The sequence below is a fragment of the Sceloporus occidentalis genome, unplaced genomic scaffold (genome assembly GCF_023333645.1).
Source record: "Sceloporus occidentalis isolate IW3139 unplaced genomic scaffold, rSceOcc1.0.p SCAF_2, whole genome shotgun sequence".
NCBI classification, from domain to species: Eukaryota; Metazoa; Chordata; class Lepidosauria; order Squamata; family Phrynosomatidae; genus Sceloporus; species Sceloporus occidentalis.
Window position 1 is genome coordinate 274,738,568 of NW_028316982.1, and position 24,339 is coordinate 274,762,906.

Sequence of the window (24,339 nt, forward strand, 5' to 3'; positions counted from 1 at the left end):
TGATGATGATTTGGATGCAAGGGAATTTGCTGCCTCTGCAACTTTTGCGTAGTTTAGATATGAAAACCTTTTTATGTGTTACTCACTGAACGCTTTTTTCCGAGGCCTTTCTCTTTGTTCTCCTGACCAGGATGAGCTCTGCTTCCAGGTCTGAGCAGCGTTTCCCAACCTTTGGTATTTCCAGACGATTGGCACTCCAGCTCCCATGACCTCTGGCTGTCGACTGCGTCGGCTGGGGATTCTGGGAGATGAAATCCAAGACAAATGGAGGCCCAAAGGGACTGAGCGTTTTCTGGTGCCGCTCTTAGTTGGGCTGCCCTTGGCCTACCTCTCTCTCTTCAGGGAGAAGGAATCAGCCTCATTTGTTCTGAGTTTGTATTTTATGAGTGGATTTGGGAAGAAAGCGATGTTTCAGGGAACTCAGCTGAGGAACAGACAGGAGGAATCCCTGAGTCCTTGGTTTGGCTTCCTGTCTACACGGCTGTAGCGCTTTCATCCTGCTTTAACTGAGGGACTATCACCTTCAATGCCTGAGGGGAAATGGCGGCGTTTCTAAGAAAGACAACTTTATTCCAGGCTCTGGCTGTAGTTTACATTTTAAAAATATATATTTATTAGATTTTAAAATGTACAAAAAAGTTAAAAAACATCCAGTCACAGAGAAAACAGAAAAAGAAACAAAGGACAAAAATTAAAACCATCCAATACATACATAATATCTATATAAAACTTCATTCACTACACAGAATCTATTGCCATAAACACAAACAAATCTGTCACCAACTAAGCAAAATGATCTAAAACAGAAAAGAACTCAGACCCCTTTAAAGATAAATGTGGAAAGAAAACCTGTTTGTGAAATTTATTCTGTCATGACTAATCTGCCTAAATATACTTCCTAGAGTTACTTATAATCAAAACTGCAAATTATTCCATCATTAATTCTCTTAATGCTCAAGAAATATAAAAAGTGTTTCCAGTTTCCAAAAAATCCTCATTTGGTTTATCTTTTATAGTCTGCGTCAGTTTTAGGGACTCATTCTGTAAACTTGGACAATGGATTCTTCCATTTTTGGCACTTCGTTTCATTCCCATTTTGGGGCAAATAATATCCTTATATTCCATATTTGTTTTCTGATTCCAGATCCATATTAGATTTTAAAATGTACAAAAAGTTAACAACATCTAGTCACAGAGAAAACAGAAAAAGATATGAAGAAAGAAAGCTGACGACTCTCTTGATTCAGGTGCGAAAGATGCTAATAATAATAATAATAATAATAATAATAATAATAATAATAATAGGATTTATTTATATGCCGCCCAATCACTGGGAATCCGGGCGGCTTACAACAGAGGGGATAATAGACGGTTCCCTGCCCTCAGGTTTACGATCTAAAAGACACAAGACAAAAGGAGAAGGGAATGGTGGGGAGGATCAGGTTCATCATTCTTCTCTCCCTCTGAGGCCTGGACCAAGGCAGATGGACTGGAGGGAGGGCTCTTCTTCTTCAGGCTAGCCCTGGTGGAGTTGGGCCAGCCTATTCTCTCCCTCCCAGGCCGAAGGATGGCAGTGATGGAGGGAGGAGCCTCTATCTTCAGGCTAGCCTTGGTGGAGCTGGGCCAGCCTACTCTATCCCTCACAGGCCAAAAGATGACAGTTAAGGAGGGAGGAGCCTCTTTCTTCAAGCTAGCCCTGATGGAGCTGGGCCAGCCTATCCTCTCCCTCACAGGCTGAAAGATTACAGTTATGGAGGGAGGAGCCTCTATCTTCAGGCTAGCCCTGATGGAGCTGGGCCAGCCTATCCTCTCCCTTACAGGCCAAAGGATGACAGTTAAGGAGGGAGGAGCCTCTTTCTTCAGGCTAGCCCTGATGGAGCTGGGCCAGCCTATCCTCTGCCTCACAGGCCGAAATATGACAATTAAGGAGGGAGGAGCCTCTATCTTCAGGCTAGCCCTGATGGAGCTGGGCCAGCCTATCCTCTCCCTTACAGGCTGAAGGATGACAGTCATGGAGGGAGGAGCCTTTCTTCAGGCTAGCCCTGATGGAGCTGGGCCAGTCTATCCTCTCCCTTACAGGCTGAAGGATGACAGTCATGGAGGGAGGAGCCTTTCTTCAGGCTAGCCCTGATAGAGCTGGGCCAGCCTATTCTCTCCCTCACTGGACGAAGGATGACAGTTATGGAGGGAGGAGCCTCTATCTTCAGGTTAGCCCTGATGGAGCTGGGCCAGCCTATTCTCTCCCTTCCAGGCCGAAGGATGACAGTTGTGGAGGGAGGAGCCTCTTTCTTCAGGCTAGCCCTGGTGGAGCTGGACCAGCCTATTCTCTCCCTCCCAGGCCGAAGGATGACAGTTATGGAGGGAGGAGCCTCTATCTTCAGGCTAGCCCTGATGGAGCTGGACCAGTCTATTCTCTCCCTCCCAGGCCGAAGGATGACAGTTGTGGAGGGAGGAGCCTCTTTCTTCAGGCTAGCCCTGGTGGAGCTGGACCAGCCTATTCTCTCCCTCACAGGACGAAAGATGACAATTAAGGAGGGAGGAGCCAATGCCCCGCAAATGGCAAAAACCACAGGACCTCAAGTCCTCTAGCATTAAATAGGGCCATGCACAAGAGCAACCATTGAAACTAATGGGGTTTGTCATCCATGGATGCTTAAATCGGTGGATGCCAAGCCCACATTGGGCATTCATGCTACATATATCCTTTATACATTTTAGCCCATTTCTCTGGGGTAATATAGGTTTATAAACATAATTCTGTACAGGTTTTCCTTGTACCTTTTGCCATTGATCCATTCAAATATTATGTCCCGATTAATTTTGTCCAATTAATGATATCTGTTCTTCTTCATTGTCAAACATAAGTAGCAATTTCTAGATTTTACCTATGAAATGACTACCATCTGTGCATAAAAACTTTAAAATTATGAACCCCCGGTACTGTCAGCTCTTCATATCGTCTCTCTTTCCCGCATCTGATAATATGTCAGCCATTATAGTTTAAATGCTTCACGGTCTAATTTTTCATCTTTTCCCAGATAAGCTTTCAGCATTTCATACGTTTATAAGGTTTTCCCCATGCGGGTTCTTTGATGTGAATGCAGACTATCATTCCGACTGAAGCTCTTCCCACATTGCATGCATTTATATGGTTTCTCTCCTGTGTGGGTTCTTTGATATAACTGTAGAGTTCCGTCCTGACTGAAGCTCTTCCCACACTCCATGCATTTATATGGGTCCTCCCGTGTGGGTTCTTTGATGTGAATGTAGATTTCCACTCTGACTGAAACTCTTCCCACACTCCATGCATTTATAGGGTTTCTCTCCTGTGTGGGTTCTTTGGTATTTATGTAGAGTTCTACTGTCACTGAAGCTCTTTCCACATTCCATGCATTTATAGGGCTTCTCTCCTCTGTGGGTTCTTTGATGTAAATGTAGAGTTCCACTTCTACTGAAGCTCTTTCCACATTCCATGCATTTATATGGTTTCTCTCCTGTGTGGGTTCTTTGATGTAAACGTAGATGTCCACTCTCACTGAAGCTCTTCCCGCATTCCATGCATTTATATGGCCTTTCTCCTGTGTGGGTTCTTTGATGTAAACGTAGATGTCCACTCTCACTGAAGCTCTTCCCGCATTCCATGCATTTATAGGGTTTCTCCCCTGTGTGGGTTCTTTGATGTTTCTGTAGATTTCCACTCTGACTGAAGCTCTTCCCACACTCCATGCATTTATATGGGTTCTCCCGTGTGGGTTCTTTGATGTGAATGTAGATTTCCACTCTGACTGAAACTCTTCCCACACTCCATGCATTTATAGGGTTTCTCTCCTGTGTGGGTTCTTTGGTGTTTATGTAGAGTTCTACTGTCACTGAAGCTCTTTCCACATTCCATGCATTTATAGGGCTTCTCTCCTCTGTGGGTTCTTTGATGTAAATGTAGAGTTCCACTTCTACTGAAGCTCTTTCCACATTCCATGCATTTATATGGTTTCTCTCCTGTGTGGGTTCTTTGATGTAAACGTAGATGTCCACTCTCACTGAAGCTCTTCCCGCATTCCATGCATTTATATGGTTTCTCCCCTGTGTGGGTTCTTTGATGTTTCTGTAGATTTCCACTCTGACTGAAGCTCTTTCCACATTCCATGCATTTATATGGTTTCTCTCCTGTGTGGGTTCTTTGATGTAAACGTAGATGTCCACTCTCACTGAAGCTCTTCCCGCATTCCATGCATTTATATGGTTTCTCCCCTGTGTGGGTTCTTTGATGTTTCTGTAGATTTCCACTCTGACTGAAGCTCTTTCCACATTCCATGCATTTATATGGTTTCTCTCCTGTGTGGGTTCTTTGATGTAAACGTAGATGTCCACTCTCACTGAAGCTCTTCCCGCATTCCATGCATTTATATGGTTTCTCCCCTGTGTGGGTTCTTTGATGTTTCTGTAGATTTCCACTCTGACTGAAGCTCTTTCCACATTCCATGCATTTATATGGTTTCTCTCCTGTGTGGGTTCTTTGATGTAAACGTAGATGTCCACTCTCACTGAAGCTCTTCCCGCATTCCATGCATTTATATGGTTTCTCCCCTGTGTGGGTTCTTTGATGTTTCTGTAGATTTCCACTCTGACTGAAGCTCTTTCCACATTCCATGCATTTATATGGTTTCTCTCCTGTGTGGGTTCTTTGATGTAAACGTAGATGTCCACTCTCACTGAAGCTCTTCCCGCATTCCATGCATTTATATGGTTTCTCCCCTGTGTGGGTTCTTTGATGTTTCTGTAGATTTCCACTCTGACTGAAGCTCTTCCCACATTCCATGCATTGATATGGTTTCTCTCCTGTGTGGGTTCTTTGATGTAAACGGAGATGTCCACTCTCACTGAAGCTCTTCCCACATTCCATGCATTTATATGGCTTCTCTCCTGTGTGGATTCTTTGATGTAACCATAGAGTTCCACTGTGACTGAAGCTCTTCCCGCATTCCATGCATTTATATGGGTTCTCCCCTGTGTGGGTTTTTTGATGTTTACGTAGAGTTCCACTGTCGCTAAAACTCTTATCACATTCCATGCATTTGTACGGTTTCTCTCCTGTGTGGGTCCTGTGATGGGAACTGAGATATCCACTCTGACTGAAGCTCTTCCCACATTCCATGCATTTATATGGTTTCTCCCCTGTGTGGGTTCTTTGATGTTGATGTAGAGTTCCACTCTGACTGAAGCTCTTCCCACATTCCAAGCATTTGTACGGTTTCTCTCCTGTGTGGGTCCTTTCATGTAAACATAGAGTCCCATTCTCACTGAAGCTCTTCCCACATTCCATGCATTTGTATGGCTTCTCACCTGTATGGGTTCTTTGATGTTTGTGTAGATCTCCACTACAACCGAAGCTCTTCCCACATTCCAAGCATTTGTATGGTTTCTCTCCTGTGTGGGTCCTGTGATGGGAACTGAGATATTCACTCCTACTGAAGCTCTTCCCACATTCCATGCATTTATATGGTTTCTCCCCTGTGTGAGTTCTTTGATGTTGATGTAGATGTCCACTCTGACTGAAGCCCTTTCCACATTCCATGCATTTATATGGTTTCTCTCCTGTGTGGGTCCTTTGATGTGAACATAGGTGTTCTCTTCGACTGAAGCCCTTTCCACATTCCATGCATTTGTATGGTCTCTCTCCCATGGGAACGCTGAAGTGTGTCTTTAATTGTGATTTACATCTGCATATTCTCCCACAGAGAGGACACTCTTCTTGATCTGAGCCTAAAGGGAGAGGTTCAGAAAGTTTGGCTCTCTGAGGGACAGAGGAGTTGTTCTCCTCATTTTTCGTTTGGTTTCCCCTTTTCCTTTTCAGTTCTTTTTCATTTCCAAACTCCTCTTCTTCCATGAAAGGCTCCACAATTTCCATTGAAGTCGCAGGTGGCTCCTCATAGTTCCCCCTCTGCTGCTCATTACCTGCGTCAGGAAAAAGGAGAAGCAATTAGGAGCCAAGCACAGAATCAAACTGAATTACTTTCTTTATTTTATAATCTCCCCATTCTGATTTGCTTCTGTTTAGAATATGGGACTCTTCATTCATGCAAATATTTTTTTAATTATATTTTTATTGACATTCAATTCAATGTAAATATCCACGTATCAACATCCAACATCAGACATACACAAAGAGACATAAAACTTGTATGTCCTTCATTTTTGTAAAATACACATAACAAAAAGGTTTGACTTCCTTTGATCTAGGATCACTTTTCCATCTCTCTTATAAATTTATTGCTTTACAGGTTTAATTTTTATTAAAAATACTTTATTAATACAAAACATACAAATTACATCCACTCAGGACTCATACAAATACACATTTTGTATTGCTTAATATCTTTTACAATTGGCCCTTCTTATCCATGGATTTTTTATACATGGATTCAAGCTTCCACTGCTTGAAAATATTCAAAATATAAGTATAATTTTCAAATGTCAAACCTTGATTTTCCATTTTTTATAAGGGACACCATTTTGCGATGCCCTTGTATTTAATGGGACTTTGGCTCCCGACACCACCGACACCAGGCCTTTCCTGCGAGGAGGACAAGCAGAAGCGCCAGAAGCCTTCAAGGCCGCTAGCACTGCCACCCGGCCTCCTCACTGCCGCCAGCCAGGTGTCAGTGCTGGAGGCCTTCTGTGGTGGCGGAGTTGGTGAGAAGGCTGGGTGACAGTGCTGGAGGCTTTGAAGACCTCTGGCGCTTCTCACCCTCCTCATGGGAAAGGCCTGGTGACAGTGGTGTCAGGGGCCAAGAGGCCTCCAACACCACCATCCAGCCCTTCCTTGGTGGTGGCAAGGAGGCCGAGGGTTGGCCTCTAGCACCACCACCTGGCTTTTCCCGCAGCAGCAGCGGTGAGGAGGTTTGCAGCCGTGCCGGAGGCCTTCAAGGCCTCCAGCACCACCATTCAGCCTTTCCAGCGGCGACAGCAGCAGCGAAAGGTAACTAAGCAGGGAGGGAGGGGAGGAGGCGAGGGACTTTTGTCCCCAATGGCAGCGTGCGTGTGTGACACCATTGGGGACAATGGCTGGGTTTGCCATCCGCATATAAGGAGGGCACACTGTATTCTTCTGTTTCCCCCTCATCCAACGTGTCATTTTGTCCAATTGTGCCATTTCATAAACGTTTGTTAACCATTGATTTATATTTGGAATTGTCTCCGTTTTCCACTTTTGTGCAAAAATTGTTCTAGCACATGATAGAAAAGAGAAAACAACGTTTCTGTGTTTTCCCCACTCTTTCCTCTGCCATTGCTAACAGAAACGTCTCTGGTGTAAATAATAATTCTATCTTTAACTCCGTTTTCAAAACTATTCATTTCTGTCCAGTATTTTTTTGTTTCTGGGCAACTCCACCATAAATGGAAATAGGAACCTGGGACAGAAGGAGAACATTTCCAACAATTACGTTTGGAAAAGAAGGTTGGCACTTACCCGTGATACGTTCATTTCCAGCAGACGAGGGTCCTAGCATCCTATATTCTGGGTTTAGCTCCTCCTATTTGCTCCTGTAGGCAGGGACAATAAACAAAAGACCGGCCCCTATATAGGGAGGAGCTAGCCCCCCTGGGCCTCAGTCTATAACAAGCCAAGCGAGTAGTAAGGTACACCAAGGAACTGAACTTTAGTAACCTCAGCTAAGGGTTAACTAGAACAGCTTAGAAAAAACTAGTCCAAGAACAAACAAGAACTCAGAAAACCAATCCAGCAACAAGAAGAACAAGGCAGGTCCACCGAGAGGCAGCCAGGGTTGGAGGCCTCAGGCAGCACCTGGGTGGGCAGGATGCTAGGGCCCTTGTCTGCTGGAAATGAACGTATCACGGGTAAGAACCAACGTTCCTTTTCCCAGCAGACAGGGCCCTAACCTCCTGTATTCTGGGGTTTACAAAAGCCCTCTCGAACTGGGAGGGAGGTGCTGCTAGGAGATTATGGGCCCCGACACAATCTGTTGGAGGACTCTCCTTACAAATGACGCCTCAGCGGACTCAGACACGTCCAGTTTGTAATGTCTTATGAAGGTCGGAGGCGACTTCCATGTGGCCCCCTGCAAATGTCTGACAGGGAGGCACTAGTGGCCAGGGCCGCAGAGGTAGATGCGCTCCTGGTTGAGTGCGCCATCACCCCCTCGGGGGGAGCGACATCAAGAGTTCGGTAGCTGTCTTGAATACAAGACCTGATCCACTTAGTCAGGGTCGAGGCAGATACCTTCCACCCCAAAGAGCCCGTGCGAAAGGAAATGAACAATGCCTCGGATGACCTGAAGGATAAAGGCCTCTTGATGTAGATTTTGAGGGCTCTGCGCACATCCAATGTGCGCCAGGTCTTTTCCAAGTCCTTCTTAGGATCGGGGCAGAATGAAGACAGGAGAACGTCCTATGACACTTGAAAGGCTGAGTTGCCCTTAGGCACGAAGGTAGGGTCTGGACGAAGGCACACTGAGTCTGGCCTAAAAATACACAAGTCTTTACCTACTGACAGGGCCCCAGCTCTGACACCCGTCTGGCGGAGGTAATGGCTGTGAGGAAGATGACCTTGAGGGAGAGGTGTTTGAGGGAGGCCTCCCGAAGGGACTTGATCGGCCCAACCGTCAGCGCCTTCAAGACCATGTTCACACCCCAAGTTGGAAAACGATGTCTGGTGGCCTGGCCCTGTTGGAAACTCCCCTCAACAGCATATTAATGTGAGGATGGCTGCCATTCTAGCTGCTCTCGTATGGAGCAGAGCTGACGTGATGGCAGGCACCTGCCTTATAACCATGTTGGGTCTAAGTCCCTTTTTGATGCCATCTTGGATGGAGTAAAGCAGGTCAGCCACTGAAAACCTGAAGCAGGCGATGAGAACTTGTCTAAAAGGTGGATTATGTGATCAATCAGAATAGAACCTGATTTAATCTGGACCTAGGGCAGCTTCCAGCCTATCACTGATCACCCTGTCAACTGGTTATAGCAATGAAGGTGATATTAAGGTGATTTCACATGTAGCAATTAAGACTTACTGCTCTGAAAGAGGAAAGTTAATGTCTGACCTCCAACTAATATTTCAAAACAATGTGCAGTTCTTTACTGGAACATCTGTGAACCTGTGTAAAATAAGACTAATTCCGTGGTTAGGCAAAGAAGACACTGGATTAACCTTTACCTCGCAGACATTGGTGAGTCCATGCAGAAGCATAGATGCACTCTGTGTTAACAGGGCCTGTGGTCAGAATTAAGTCTGATTTCATCTGAGGATGAACTTGTCTAGAGGCTTCAAAAATCGCCCCAACTCCATGTAGCAGACTATCATCAACCTGTATGAAGGCTGAGGGGTCTCCAAGCTGAATGAACTGCTGATTAAGGCAGGGGTAGGCAACCTTTTTGAGCCGGGGGCCGGGTTGGTGTCCCTCAGACAACTGGGGGGCCGAAGCCGGGGGGTGGAGCTTCCACCCTCTGGGGGCGGGGCCGCGTGCCAGGGGCAGAGCTTCCACCCCCGGGGGTGGAGCTTCCACCCCCAGGGGCGGAGCTTCCACCCCCCAGGGACCAGGCCACCTCCTCTTTGCTGACCCGACGGGGCCCCAGGCCCTGTCAGAGGCCAGGAAAGAGCCGGCGGGGACCGCCAGCGCTGGAGACCTCCCCGTCTTTGCTGGCCCCTGACGCCAGGGCCCCGCTGCTGCCATCGGAGCCCTCCTAGAGGGCCCCTGCGACAGCAACTGGCCTCCCAGGGGCCCGCTGCCGCCGCCGGAACCCTCCTGGAGGACCCCAGCGAAGGCAATGGGCCTCTGGGAGGCCCACTGCCGTCGCAGGAGCCCTCCTGGAGGGCCCTAGCGATGGCAACGAGCCTGCCAGGGGCCCGCTGCCGCCGTTGGAGCCCTCCTGGAGGACCCTGGCGAAGGCAACGGGCCTCTGAGACCTCCCCGTCTTTGCTGGCCCCTGACGCCAGGGCCCCGCTGCTGCCATCGGAGCCCTCCTAGAGGGCCCCTGCGACAGCAACTGGCCTCCCAGGGGCCCGCTGCCGCCGCCAGAACCCTCCTGGAGGACCCCAGCGAAGGCAATGGGCCTCTGGGAGGCCCACTGCCGTCGCAGGAGCCCTCCTGGAGGGCCCCAGTGACAGCAACAGGCCTCCCAGAGGCCCGTTGCAGCTGCTGGAGGCCCGTTTCAGGGCTCCGGAGGCCGCAGCGGACCTCTTAATGGGCGCCGCCATTTTGTCCTTCAAAATGGCGGTGAAATCTCACGTGACCTTTTTGGTCGCGTGAGACTTTGCCGCCATTTTGAAGGACAAAATGGTGGCCAAAGCCACCAAAATCGGTGGCGATTTCGGCGCCGGGAGGGACCGGGGGCCGGCAGAAAGGTGCCCGCGGGCCGGATACGGCCTGCGGGCCGGAGGTTGCCAACCCCTGGATTAAGGAGTCATGAAATGGTAACAGAGGGCTTGGCAAGGATAGCCCTCGGGTATCGAATTTTGAGGAGAGAATTTTCTCCACAAAAAGGATCTGTCAAAGGAACACAAATCTAAATTTTAAGTAGTATAGTGGGCCCTCGATATGTACTGGAGTTGGATTCAGGACTTTGCATGGATACCAAATCCATGGAAGCTCAAGTCACATAAAATATAATGGCATAGTAAAATGGAGTCTCCTGTATAAAACAGTAAAATCACAGGTTTTGTGTGTGTGTGTGTATAAAACAAGCTGTGGGCATATAGGTGGCTAGTGTAAGTCTCTATATGAATCTGCGCACATGTGCTAGCAGAAAAACAAGGCATAGGCACTAGGAAGTCCATTTTCCCAGCCTCAGAAGGCAGTAGACAATGGTGTTGTTTGGGCCAGACCTTGGCATGAAACCCAGTCAGGGATAAGACACTCACCCACAGCAGCTAACCTTATAACAATAAAATCATAGAATCATGGAGTTGGATGAGACCACAAGGGCCATCAAGTCCAACCCCCTGACATGCAGGAAATGACAATCAAAGCAGCCCAATAGTATGCAAAGGAATTGTGTAGCACTCTGAGACCACTAAAAGAAAGAGATTGGCAGCATTAACCTTCATGCCCTTGAGCCCAACTCATCATATGCATGATAGACATTGTTAAAATAGGTCTTAAAAGCCAGGCAGCAGCTGAATGGCAAGTCCATCAGCAGGCATTGTTATTTAAAAAGTAACTATCTAGACAAGGTAAGAGGCAATTGTGGTCTTTGTGGCAGACTCATCAGGGCTCTGCAGGATGTCTGAATGGGATTTGAAGCAACCCCTTAGGAGAAAGGCCTGATTATATTGTTTTAAAACACTCACAGAGGAAGGGGGGCTCTCCCCCCCCCCCCCCCCATGGAGAGGAAGCTGTTTGTCTGTTTGTTTTTGATAAGAATTTTTCTTCACCCCCTGTATTAGTGAGAACCATCTCATGGAAGAAACCGTATTTTTTAGTTTCTTCCCTTCAATAGACATCTCTCCTATGAAAGAAGGGAAGGCAAGGGGAGCCACCTCTCCTGAGGCTAGCTGACCGAGGTTCCCTGTGTTTTATAACAGGAACATAACCCTTTTGCCAATAAAGTGGAACTTGGTTGGTCACCTTAATCCAATATATCTATCACCTCATATGAGATGTTTTATCAAAGATCCTCAATGCATGTAAGCATTAGAGGTCTGCTGAGGGACCAGAGGCCTTCTCCTTGCTTGAGTCACCCTGTCTATTAGCATTTAAATGAATCTGTATTATTAAAGCTTATGCTCTCAATGAGAAGTGCTATGGCTGATAACAAAGGAGGTAGAACCATGTGCTCATCTTATGTCTTAGGCTGTTCCAGCTAAGGCAAAAAGGCTCTGGCCCTAATGGAGACAAGGATGGAGGAAGAAAAGTCATCATGTTGGCTTATGGCTAGCCCCTTCCCTTGTTGAGTTAGTTTCCTGGCATCTTCTCCGGCCTGGAAAAAGGAGAGTGGGGTGAGCAGAAACAGCACAACTCAAACCTCATGGGCTAACAGTAATAAAATGAACACCAGAAAAGTTAACCAGTGTCTCTTGTAAATCTGAGCCCCCAGCCCTGTTGCTGTAGGGGCTCTCCCCTCCTTTATTTGCCCCCTCAAGGGAGGCTGCCTGGGCAGTAGCTTCTTCCAGGCACTGAGGAAACTGCTCCTGGGTTAGCAGTGACAGAAGGCCATTGCTAATCATGGGTAGATAGCTGCATATGGCCTGTAGTGTAGCCCTGATACTCACAGGGCACTTTGTTTTATTTATGTTTGAGACAGCCCCAACTTCAAGCTGGGATTTAGAAGCTTAGCCCTTTCAATCTCAGGCAGGCTTTACAGTAACCTGGCTGCATGATAGAAGCTGGCTTGGTCCTCAACTCCCTTCCCACTTGCATAGGTAGCTGGGAAGGGCAGAGGGGCTGCTGTGGGACATGGCTCTACATTTACCTGAGGTATGTTTGTATCCTGAGAAAGGATAACCTCTGATGGAAAGGAGAGGCCAAGCGCTCAAGCTGCTCTCTCAAGAGTGCCATAGTTTGGGGCAGCCAAACACAGTTGGGGGTGAAGGGAACTCTCCACTCATGATATCCACAAGTGGTTACCCCCTATTTGTTGTTGTAATTTTTTGGGAGGGAACACAGGAGGATTTGTATCCATGTGCTCTCTCATAGTATCCTTGGGTTGGAAGAGACCCCAAGGGCCATCCAGCCCAACCCCATTCTGCCATGCAGGAACTCTCAATCAAAGCATAACCGACAGATGGCCCTCCAGCCTCTGTATAGAAGTGGGTGGCAGAGGCCATGCTCTCTCTGGGGAGGACATGAAGCCACTTTGTGCTTTTTTGTGGGATGCTCTGTGGCAGCCAAAAAGACTATTTTAGAGTCAGAAGCTTCAGCTCCTGCTGGGCCAAGTCCAGCTTCCTTTACAGCCATGCGGATGTACAACATAGAGGAGGAGTCCTCTGCCTCCTTACACACCATCTCATTATAAGAATTCAAAATGAAAGTGCAGGAGCCCTGGCAACACCACCATGTGTTTCCCAGTCTGCAAAAGGATCCCCCACACCTGTTGGGGTCCTGGGTGGTATTGGGGCCACAGATGGGAAGGAAGGGGGAGACCAAGGGTTTATGCCCTCATCTACCCTCCTGGCAGTCCCAAACCTTATTGAGAGAGAGGCAGGCGAGCTCCAACTGCCTTCCTCGAAGATGACCAGCCCTCCCTTCAGCCACCATCTGGGAGAGAGAGGCAGGTGAGCTCCAACTGCCTTCCTCGAAGAGGACCAGCCCTCCCTTCAGCCACCATCTGGGAGAGAGAGGCAGGTGAGCTCCAACTGCCTTCCTCGAAGAGGACCAGCCCTCCCTTCAGCCACCATCTGGGAGAGAGAGGCAGGTGAGCTCCAACTGCCTTCCTCGAAGAGGACCAGCCCTCCCTTCAGCCACCATCTGGGAGAGAGAGGCAGGTGAGCTCCAACTGCCTTCCTCGAAGAGGACCAGCCCTCCCTTCAGCCACCATCTGGGAGAGAGAGGCAGGTGAGCTCCAACTGCCTTCCTCGAAGATGACCAGCCCTCCCTTCAGCCACCATCTGGGAGAGAGAGGCAGGTGAGCTCCAACTGCCTTCCTCGAAGAGGACCAGCCCTCCCTTCAGCCACCATCTGGGAGAGAGAGGCAGGTGAGCTCCAACTGCCTTCCTCGAAGAGGACCAGCCCTCCCTTCAGCCACCATCTGGGAGAGAGAGGCAGGTGAGCTCCAACTGCCTTCCTCGAAGATGACCAGCCCTCCCTTCAGCCACCATCTGGGAGAGAGAGGCAGGTGAGCTCCAACTGCCTTCCTCGAAGATGACCAGCCCTCCCTTCAGCCACCATCTGGGAGAGAGAGGCAGGCGAGCTCCAACTGCCTTCCTCGAAGATGACCAGCCCTCCCTTCAGCCACCATCTGGGAGAGAGAGGCAGGCGAGCTCCAACTGCCTTCCTCGAAGATGACCAGCCCTCCCTTCAGCCACCATCTGGGAGAGAGAGGCAGGCGAGCTCCAACTGCCTTCCTCGAAGATGACCAGCCCTCCCTTCAGCCACCATCTGGGAGAGAGAGGCAGGTGAGCTCCAACTGCCTTCCTCGAAGATGACCAGCCCTCCCTTCAGCCACCATCTGGGAGAGAGAGGCAGGTGAGCTCCAACTGCCTTCCTCGAAGAGGACCAGCCCTCCCTTCAGCCACCATCTGGGAGAGAGAGGCAGGTGAGCTCCAACTGCCTTCCTCGAAGAGGACCAGCCCTCCCTTCAGCCACCATCTGGGAGAGAGAGGCAGGTGAGCTCCAACTGCCTTCCTCGAAGATGACCAGCCCTCCCTTCAGCCACCATCTGGGAGAGAGAGGCAGGTGAGCTCCAACTGCCTTCCTCGAAGATGACCAGCCCTCCCTTCAGCCACCATCTGGGAGAGAGAGGCAGGTGAGCTCCAACTGCCTTCCTCGAAGAGGACCAGCCCTCCCTTCAGCCACCATCTGGGAGAGAGAGGCAGGTGAGCTCCAACTGCCTTCCTCGAAGATGACCAGCCCTCCCTTCAGCCACCATCTGGGAGAGAGAGGCAGGTGAGCTCCAACTGCCTTCCTCGAAGAGGACCAGCCCTCCCTTCAGCCACCATCTGGGAGAGAGAGGCAGGTGAGCTCCAACTGCCTTCCTCGAAGAGGACCAGCCCTCCCTTCAGCCACCATCTGGGAGAGAGAGGCAGGTGAGCTCCAACTGCCTTCCTCGAAGATGACCAGCCCTCCCTTCAGCCACCATCTGGGAGAGAGAGGCAGGTGAGCTCCAACTGCCTTCCTCGAAGAGGACCAGCCCTCCCTTCAGCCACCATCTGGGAGAGAGAGGCAGGTGAGCTCCACCAGGCCTGCCTGGAAGAAGCAGAGTCCTCCCTCCGGTCCATCTGCCTTGGTCCAGGCCTCAGAGGGAGAGAAGAATGCTGGACCTGATCCCCTCCCCCCTCACCATTCCCTTCTCCTTTTGTGTCGTGTCTTTTAGATTGTAAGCCTGCGGGCAGGGAACTGTCTGGCTAAAAATAATAATAAATGTAAGCCGCCCTGATAGCCATTAGGGCTGAAGGGCGGGATATAAATACCTAAAATAAATAAAATAAATAAAAAAATTAAAAAAATAAATTCTAGGCATAGTGCCTGCAATGACCATGGCAGAGCCAGGGCATTAGATCTGGCCAAGGTTCTTTGGTGGCTAGGGAGAGAGGGTCCCTGGTACTCACCTCTTCTCCTGTGTCTTCTGGCTGGCTTGCCTCTCTGACCTTGGCCGTTTCAGGCTGTGCAGAGGTGATGCAGAGAAATCCCTTGCCATGGCTTTTGAATGGCCTGTCCTCTGAACTCTGGCTCAAATGGGCTGAGCAGAGATGTTTCCATGACTTCTGGCCAGTTTCCTCACTGATCCCTGGCCTTAAACAGGCTGGGCAGAGGTAATGTGGAGAAACAGAGACATGGAGGGGATACCCCTCACCATCTCTTCCCACAGCTCCCATGTGCTGCAACGCTGTTTGCAGAAATCTCCTGTGCTCCCACCATGAAAGGGGGCAGCTTTGGAGGGGAGGAAGAGTCATTGGCAAAGCCAAGACCTTTCTCCAATCCTGGGAGCCCTTGCCATATTAAGTCTTTCTTCATGCTTCCAAGGCAGCAAGAGAAACGAAGAGAAGAAAAGGACTGGAGTGGCTGTAGTGCAGAAGCTGCAGAGCAACAGCAAACACATCCCAATGGGTCTCCCTCTGAAGCCAGCTCCCTCTGTTGGGCTGGTAGACCCTGAGCTAGGGAAGCCTGGGTTAAGGATGGCCCTTTACCCATGCTCTCAGGGTCCTCTGCCATAGCCACCACCAAGTAAGGGGGGAAAGGCAGGAGAGAGGAGAAGAAGGGAAGGCCAAGAAAGGAAAAACTTCGCTGGCTCGAAAAGACACACCCTGCTAGGAGCGTAGGCAGGAACAAGACTGGGGCCCAGGGGGGCTAGCTCCTCCTTATATAGGGGCTGGTCTTTTCTTTATTGTCCCTGCCTACAGGAGTGAATAGGAGGAGCTGAACCCCAGAATACAGGAGGTTGGGACCCTGTCTGCTGGGAAACAATTACGTCTGTAGATATAGGTAAATTCTGGGGGGAATGAAGGCCACCTATATAATAATAATAATAATAATAATAATAATAACACACACACACACACACACACACATACCGCCTCTCCCTACGGATTAAGGCGGAAGAAAAATACAAGTACAAAATTACAATTAGTTAAAATACATTTTCATAATAATAATAAAAAATTTGAAAACACATTAAAAAACCTAAACCTAACCTATATATCATGAATGCTCTTTCCTTCTCTCTTGGGGGTCAGTTCCCTTTCTCTAAGGCCAAACTGGGACTGAGAGGGGTCAGAAGGAGAAGGCCATGGGGCATAAAGGAAGGGGTCTTGAGTGTCCCTATCTTTCTCTCTCTCACTCTTAGGGTCAGTTCCCTTTCTGTAACGCCAACCTGCGACTGAAAGGGTCAGAAGGAGGAGGCCATGGGGCAGAGAGGAAGGGGTCTTAGGGGTCTCCCTCTTTCTTTCTCTCTCTCTCTTGGGGTCAGTTCCCTTTCTCTAAGGCCAAACTGGGACTGAGAGGGGCTAGAGGGAGAAAGCCATGGGGCAGAGAGGAAGGGGTCTTGGGGTCCCTCTCTTTCTTTCTCTCTCTTGGGGTCAGTTCCCTTTCTCTAAGGCCAACCTGGGACTGAGAGGGGCCAGAGGGAGAAGGCCATGGGGCAGAGAGGAAGGGGTCTTGGGGGTCCCCCTCTTTCTTTCTCTCTTTGGGGTCAGTTCCATTACTCTAAGGCCAAAGTGGGATTGAGAGGGGCCAGAAGGAGAAGGCCATGAGGCAGAGAGGAAGGGGTCTTGGGGGTCCCTATCTTTCTCTCTCTCACTCTTAGGGTCAGTTCCCTTTCTGTAACGCCAACCTGTGACTGAAAGGGTCAGAAGGAGGAGGCCATGGGGCAGAGAGGAAGGGTTCTTAGGGGTCTTCCTCTTTCTTTCTCTCTCTCTCTTGGGGTCAGTTCCCTTTCTCTAAGGCCAACCTGGGACTGAGAGGGGCCAGAGGGAGAAGGCCATGGGGCAGAGAGGAAGGGGTCCTGGGGTCCCCCTCTTTCTTTCTCTCTCTTGGGGTCAGTTCCCTTTCTCTAAGGCCAACCTGGGACTGAGAGGGGCCAGAGGGAAAAGGCTATGGGGCAGAGAGGAAGGGGTCTTGGGGTGCCCCTCTTTCTTTCTCTCTCTTGGGTTCAGTTCCCTTTCTCTAAGGCCAACCTGGGACTGAGAGGGGCCAGAGGGAAAAGGCTATGGGGCAGAGAGGAAGGGGTCCTGGGGTCCCCCTCTTTCTTTCTCTCTCTTGGGTTCAGTTCCCTTTCTCTAAGGCCAACCTGGGACTGAGAGGGGCCAGAGGGAAAAGGCTATGGGGCAGAGAGGAAGGGGTCTTGGGGTGCCCCTCTTTCTTTCTCTCTCTTGGGTTCAGTTCCCTTTCTCTAAGGCCAACCTGGGACTGAGAGGAGCCAGAGGGAGAAGGCCATGGGGAAGAGGTCTTGGGGGTCCCTTCTTTCTCTCTCTCTTGGGGTCAGTTCCCTTTCTCTAAGGCAAAACTGGGACTGAGAGGGGCCAGAGGGAGAAGGCCATGGGACAGAGAGGAAGGGGTCTTGGGGGTCCCCCTCTTTCTTTCTCTCTTGGGGGGTCGCTTACCTTTCTGCCGCTGCTGTTCTTCCTCCATCTTCCGAAGCTCCTTCCGAAGGGTCTCCTTTGTCATTCTCTGATGTCCGAATGTGCAGCTCCTCTTCCTTTCTTTGGAAGAAGAAGGGAAGATGGAGGTCAGGCTCTGCTTCTTCAAAAGCCCTTTCAGAGAGAACTAGGGGATGCATACAGATGGGACCCTGAAAAGGGGGCTGGGAAAGGGAACCCCTCCTTCCTGCTGGACCATGGGACGTGGTGGGACCCCCTCGGTCTATTTGGGGTTGCAGGGGTTTCCCCTCCCCTAAGGACCCCCTGGACACACTGGGTGCCAAGCAGCCCCTCCCATGCCCCCCATAAATTAGGGGGAGGCAAAAGGGGTCCAAGGGCATCTGCCTACGGAGGAGGAGACTCTCCTAGAGACTCTTGGAGACTGCAGTTTTGGGGGACTTTCCAGTCCTTTTCCCTGAACTCTGATGATAGGCCTCTCTTTTGGGGAATTCGAAGTCCCTCCATGTAACCCCAGATCCCAGGATCCCAGAGGAAGAAGCAAGAAAGACTTCTCCCTGTCTCTGCACCAAGCACTGGGGATTCTGGGGGATGCAGTCCAAGAGTTAGGAGTCCTGAGTGGATGACCAATGCCTCCCCTTCAGCGATGAAGGCAACACCCAGAATCCCCTCTTGAGAGCCATTCTGACCAGGGGATTCTGGGGGATGCAGTCTGAGAGGAAGGAGTCCTGAGTGGATGAGCAATGCCTTCTCTTCAGGGATGAAGGCAACAACCAGAATGTTGGGATATAGCAACTTCGCATGCTGAGACCTTCTAGTAATACATGTCTATGGTAGTTTATTGCTTACTCACAGCATATCCTCCATTTCCTGTTTACCCAAGAGCATACCTTGCCTGTTGTCCCTGGGAGAAAGAGCCACCATTCTCTCTCTCTCTCTTGCCCTCTCCTTCTCAGGAGAAGATGCCTTCCTTGCATGCTGAGAAGAAACTTTTCTAAGATGTATGTAACCTACTTTTTCCTACCTTATTTTTTTCGTATTTTTGTTTTATTATTCACTTTAACCAAGTGACTGTGTTTTATTGGGGACACCTGGGACTGGGAGATACAGTGGACCTCGTTTTCAGGCTGAGTCGTATTCCTCTGTGTTTACTCTGCTAGTCAGATTAAACAATCTCTCCCACTTTCCTGAGTTTCTAGCAATTCTCAAGAAAGTGATAATTACAACACAGAACCCCCTCTTTGTAGCCATTCAGAACAGGGGATTCTGGGGGATGCAGTCCGAGAGGAAGGCGTCCTGAATGGATGAGCAATGCCTCCCCTTCAGGGATGAAGGCAACACCCAGAATCCCCTCTTGCAAACCATTCTGACCAGGGGATTCTGGGGGATGGAGTCCCACAGGAAGGAGTCCTGAGTGGATGAGCAATGCCTCCTCCTCCTCAGGTATGAAGGCAACAACCAGAATCCACTCTTAATAGCCATTCTGACCAGGGGATTCTGGAGGATGCCATCCGAGAGGAAGGCGTCTTGAATGGATGAGCAATGCCTCCCCTTCAGGGATGAAGGCAACACCAGAATCCCCTCTTTAGAGCCATTCTGACCAGGGGATTCTGGGGGATGCAGTCCGAGAGGAAGGTGTCCTGAGTGGAAGAGCAATGCCTCCCCTTCAGGGATGAAGGCAACACCAGAATCCCCTCTTTAGAGCCATTCTGACCAGGGGATTCTGGGGGATGCAGTCCGAGAGGAAGGTGTCCTGAGTGGAAGAGCAATGCCTCCCCTTCAGGGATGAAGGCAACACCAGAATCCCCTCTTTAGAGCCATTCTGACCAGGGGATTCTGGGGGATGCAGTCCGAGAGGAAGGTGTCCTGAGTGGAAGAGCAATGCCTCCTCTTCAGGGATGAAGGCAACACCTAGAATCCACTCTTGAGAGCCATTCTGACCAGGGGATTCTGGGGGATGCAGTCCGATAGGAAGGCGTCCTGAGTGGATGAGCAATGCCTCCTTTTCAGGGATGAAGGGAACACCCAGAATCCCCTCTTTAGAGCCATTCTGACCAGGGGATTCTGGGGGATGCAGTCCGAGAGGAAGGAGTCCTGAGTGGATGAGCAATGCCTCCTTTTCAGGGATGAAGGGAACACCCAGAATCCCCTCTTTAGAGCCATTCTGACCAGGGGATTCTGGGGGATGCAGTCCGAGAGGAAGGAGTCCTGAGTGGATGAGCAATGCCTCCTTTTCAGGGATGAAGGGAACACCCAGAATCCCCTCTTTAGAGCCATTCTGACCAGGGGATTCTGGGGGATGCAGTCCGAGAGGAAGGAGTCCTGAGTGGATGAGCAATGCCTCCTTTTCAGGGATGAAGGGAACACCCAGAATCCCCTCTTTAGAGCCATTCTGACCAGGGGATTCTGGGGGATGCAGTCCGAGAGGAAGGAGTCCTGAGTGGATGAGCAATGCCTCCTCTTCAGGGATGAAGGCAACACCCAGAATCCCCTCTTTAGAGCCATTCTGACCAGGGGATTCTGGGGGATGCAGTCCGAGAGGAAGGAGTCCTGAGTGGATGAGCAATGCCTCCTTTTCAGGGATGAAGGGAACACCCAGAATCCCCTCTTTAGAACCATTCTGACCAGGGGATTCTGGGGGATGCAGTCCAAGAGGAAGGAGTCCTGAGTGGAAGAGCAATGCCTCCTCTTCAGGGATGAAGGCAACACCCAGAATCCCCTCTTTGGAGCCATTCTGACCAGGGGATTCTGGGGGATGCAGTCTGAGAGGAAGGAGTCCTGAGTGGATGAGCAATGCCTCCTTTTCAGGGATGAAGGGAACACCCAGAATCCCCTCTTTAGAGCCATTCTGACCAGGGGATTCTGGGGGATGCAGTCCGAGAGGAAGGAGTCCTGAGTGGATGAGCAATGCCTCCTCTTCAGGGATGAAGGCAACACCCAGAATCCCCTCTTTAGAGCCATTCTGACCAGGGGATTCTGGGGGATGCAGTCCGAGAGGAAGAAGTCCTGAGTGGATGAGCAATGCCTCCTTTTCAGGGATGAAGGGAACACCCAGAATCCCCTCTTTAGAACCATTCTGACCAGGGGATTCTGGGGGATGCAGTCCAAGAGGAAGGAGTCCTGAGTGGAAGAGCAATGCCTCCTCTTCAGGGATGAAGGCAACACCCAGAATCCCCTCTTTGGAGCCATTCTGACCAGGGGATTCTGGGGGATGCAGTCTGAGAGGAAGGAGCCCTGAGTGGAAGAGCAATGCCTCCTCTTCCGGGATGAAGACAACACCTAGAATCCCCTCTTTAGAGCCATTCTGACCAGGGGATTCTGGGGGATGTTCTTCCCTTCTCCTTTTGTGGTTTGCAGAAAAAGGCAGCCTTTGGAAAGAAGAGAAGCTGGGCCACCAGAACCAGAGGGACCTTGCCTTGGAAAGTGGTACTGGGGGAAAGGAAGGGAGGGAGGAGGCTGAATAGGGAGAGAGGCCCAGGATCTGGGTGAGGAAGTAAGGGAGAGAGAGTGGGCCCTGCCTCCCTCCTCTGCTCTTCTGGGCCTATGCGGGGATGATGGGATAGGCGACCCCTCCCATAAAAAGACCTTGGACCTTCGGAGGGGGCTGAATATGGACAGCGGACTATGAATGTCCCAAAGGAAGGAAGAGTCCTCCTCTCGTACTGCATTCCCCAGAATCCCCTGGTCAGAATGGCTCTAAAGAGGGGATTCTAGATGTTGCCTTTATTCCTGAAGAAGAGGACTCCTTCCTCTCGGAGCAGAATCCCCTCTTTAGAACCATTCCCTCTCCCTTCCTTCCTCACCCAGATCCTGGGCCTCTCTCCCTATTCAGCCTCCTCCCTCCCTCCCTCCCTTTCCCCCAGTACCACTTTCCAAGGCAAGGTCCCTCTGGTTCTGGGGGCCCAGCTTCTCTTCTTTCCAAACCAGAAAAGGAGAAGGGAAGAACAGGGCAAAAGGGGGCCTGCAGCTGGATCCTTAGCCTTATCCTTCTTGACATCCTCCCCCTAAGTCTCGGGAGGTCTTTTTCTCGGAGGGGTCGCCTATCCCATCATCCCCAAAGGCCCAGAAGAGGGGAGGAGGGAGGGAGGGAGGGAGGGCCGCACTCACCCTCCTCCTCCTTGGAGCACCGGAAGCAGAGACTCCTCCTCCCTCACACTTCCGCCAGGCAGCAAGTCCGGCGCCAAGGAGGAGCAAAGGGGCGGAGCCAAACCCTTGATGCCCTACTTCCGCCGGCCCTAAAATGGTGGGCAACCAGAGAGAGGAGCCTCTGAGGAAAAGGCGCCGGCAAAAGCCCCGCCCAGAAAATGGGCTGAAAAACCAGATTAGAGAGAGAGAGAGAGAGATTGTTTAGAAAGATCTCTGTCTACATTTAGGTTTATAAAAGTACATATATATATATATGTATACACACACACACACACACACACACAGAGACACAAATACAAACAGACACAAACTCTGCCCCTATACTTTATACACTTTATGCTTAGTCAATATGTATATATACACACATACACACACACTTTGCCTCTGTACTGTATACACTTTATTCTTAATTCTATAGATAATAAATACAAAAAAACACAAACTCTGCCTTTGTACTTTATGCATTTTTTTCTATTCTCTCTCTCTCTCTCTCTCTCTCTCTCTCTATATATATATATATATATATACACACACACACACAAACACACACCCTGCCTCTGTACTGTATATACTTTATTCTATATATATATATATATATATATATATGAAACACAAACTCTGCCTCTGTACTTTGTCCTACCTATATATATATATATATACACATACACACACAAACACACAAATATACACATATAAATAGATAAGACTAAAGTGTATAGAAGCAGAGGCCCAGTCTTGAAAGGTTTCTTCGCTTAGAGATCAGGGAAAACTAACCTTGGGCCACTGCACTTTTCCCAGAATCCCCTCTTCCACAATCTGGCTGCTGCAGGGGATTATGGGAAAAACTGCAGTAGCCCAAGAAAACCCAAAGTTTTCAAAGCCCCTAAGAAACAAATTCTTACTTATAATTATTTTTAAGCAGTTACTGATTTACAGTCTTAAATAATACGCTGTTTGGATTTCACAGAATCCTAGAGTTGGAAGAGATCCCCGAAAGGCCCTCCATTCTAAGCCCATTCTGCCATGCAGGAACTCTCCATCAAAGCAGACCCCTTGACAAGATAGATGGCCATCCAGCCTCTGTTTAAAGACAGCCTCCAAAGAAGGAGACTCTATTATCATAGAATCTTAGAGTTGGAAGAGAACGCAAGGGCCCTGATCCAGTCCAACCCCCTTCTGCCATGCAGGAATCCAAATCAAATCATCCCTGACAGATGGCCATCTAGCCTCTGTTTAAAGACCTCCAAGGAGGGAGACTCCACTACACTCCGAGGAAGGAGTTTGTTCCACTGTCGGACAGCCCTTACTCTCAGGAAGTTCTTGCTAATGTTGATCTGGAATCTCTTTTCCTGCAGCTTGCATCCATTGCTCCATTGGGTCCTATTCTCTGGAGCAAGTGAAAACAAGTCAGCTCCCTCCTCAGTATGGCATCCCTTCAAGTATTTAAACAGGGCTATCATATCACCTCTTAACCTTCTCTTCTCCAGGCTAAACATCCCCAGCTCCTTAAGTCGTACCTCATAGGGCATGGTCTCCAGACCCTTCACCATTTTTGTCGCCCTCCTTTGGACACATGGCTCCAGTTTCTCAATGTCCTTTTTGAATTGTGGCGCCCAGAACTGGACACAATATTCTAGGTGGGGCCTGACCAAAGCAGAATAGAGTGGCACTATGACTTCCCTTGATCTAGATACGATACTCTTACTGATGCAGCCTAAAATTGCATTGGCCTTTTTAGCTGCCGCATCACGCTGTTGACTCATGTTCGGCTTGTGGTCTATTTGGACTCCCAGATCCCTTTCACACATATAACTCTCATTCAGCCATGTGTCTCCCATCCTATATCTGTGCATTTCATTTTTCCGCCCTAAGTGCAGTACCTTGCATTTCTCCGTGTTGAAATTCATTTTGTTAGCTGTGGCCCAGCTTTCTAGTTTATTCAGGTCATCTTGAATCAGGGGTAGGCAACCTTTTTGAGCCAGGGGCCAGGTTGCTGTCCCTCAGACAATTGGGGGGCCGAAGCCGGGGGTGGAGCTGCCACCCTCCGGGGACGGAGCTGCATGCCAGGAGCGGAGCTTCCAACCTCCAGGGGCGGAGCCACATGCTGGGGGTGGAGCTTCCACCCTCTGGGGCGGAGCTGAATGCCAGGGGTGGAGCTTCCACCCTCCAGGGACGGAGCCACATGCCAGGGGTGGAGCTTCCACCCTCCAGGGGCAGAGCTTCCACCGAAGCATCATCATCATCATCACCACTACTATCATAGTTACAGCAGACCTTTCAGCAATAAATGCACCAAAAATACACAGAAATGCACTTTGGAAAGTCACACTCCTCCTCCTCCTCCTCTTTCTCATTGAGAGGGAATTTTGCAGAAAGAACACCAAGGGCAAGTAAATAATAATCATAATCATAATAATATTAAAGTTACAGGCATGCAAATTACTAAAATGCAATTCAAAATTAAAGGCAGCAAGCATGCACTGTCTCAA

General features: G+C 49.7%; 1 protein-coding gene across 1 annotated transcript; it reads right to left on the minus strand.

The window, feature by feature from the left end:
- Positions 1-3,667: 3,667 nt before the first annotated feature.
- On the minus strand, positions 3,668-18,981 carry LOC149320264 (uncharacterized). Its single transcript, XM_089513222.1, has 3 exons — positions 18,595-18,981; positions 17,711-17,809; positions 3,668-5,952 (listed from the first exon to the last, which is right to left on the minus strand). The coding sequence occupies exons 1-3, from the start codon at positions 18,626-18,628 to the stop codon at positions 3,731-3,733; spliced, it is 2,355 nt and encodes a 784-aa protein (XP_089369348.1). The 5' UTR covers positions 18,629-18,981; the 3' UTR covers positions 3,668-3,730.
- Positions 18,982-24,339: the final 5,358 nt, after the last annotated feature.

Coding starts and splice junctions, on each gene's coding strand:
- LOC149320264 (XM_089513222.1), bottom strand. CDS start 18,628: ATGGTGGCTCTTTCTCCCAGGGACAACAGGCAAG. Junction 17,810..18,594: donor TCCCAGGGACAACAGGCAAG/GTATGCTCTTGG, acceptor CTTCTTCCAAAG/AAAGGAAGAGGAGCTGCACA. Junction 5,953..17,710: donor AGAACAGCAGCGGCAGAAAG/GTAAGCGACCCC, acceptor TTCCTGACGCAG/GTAATGAGCAGCAGAGGGGG.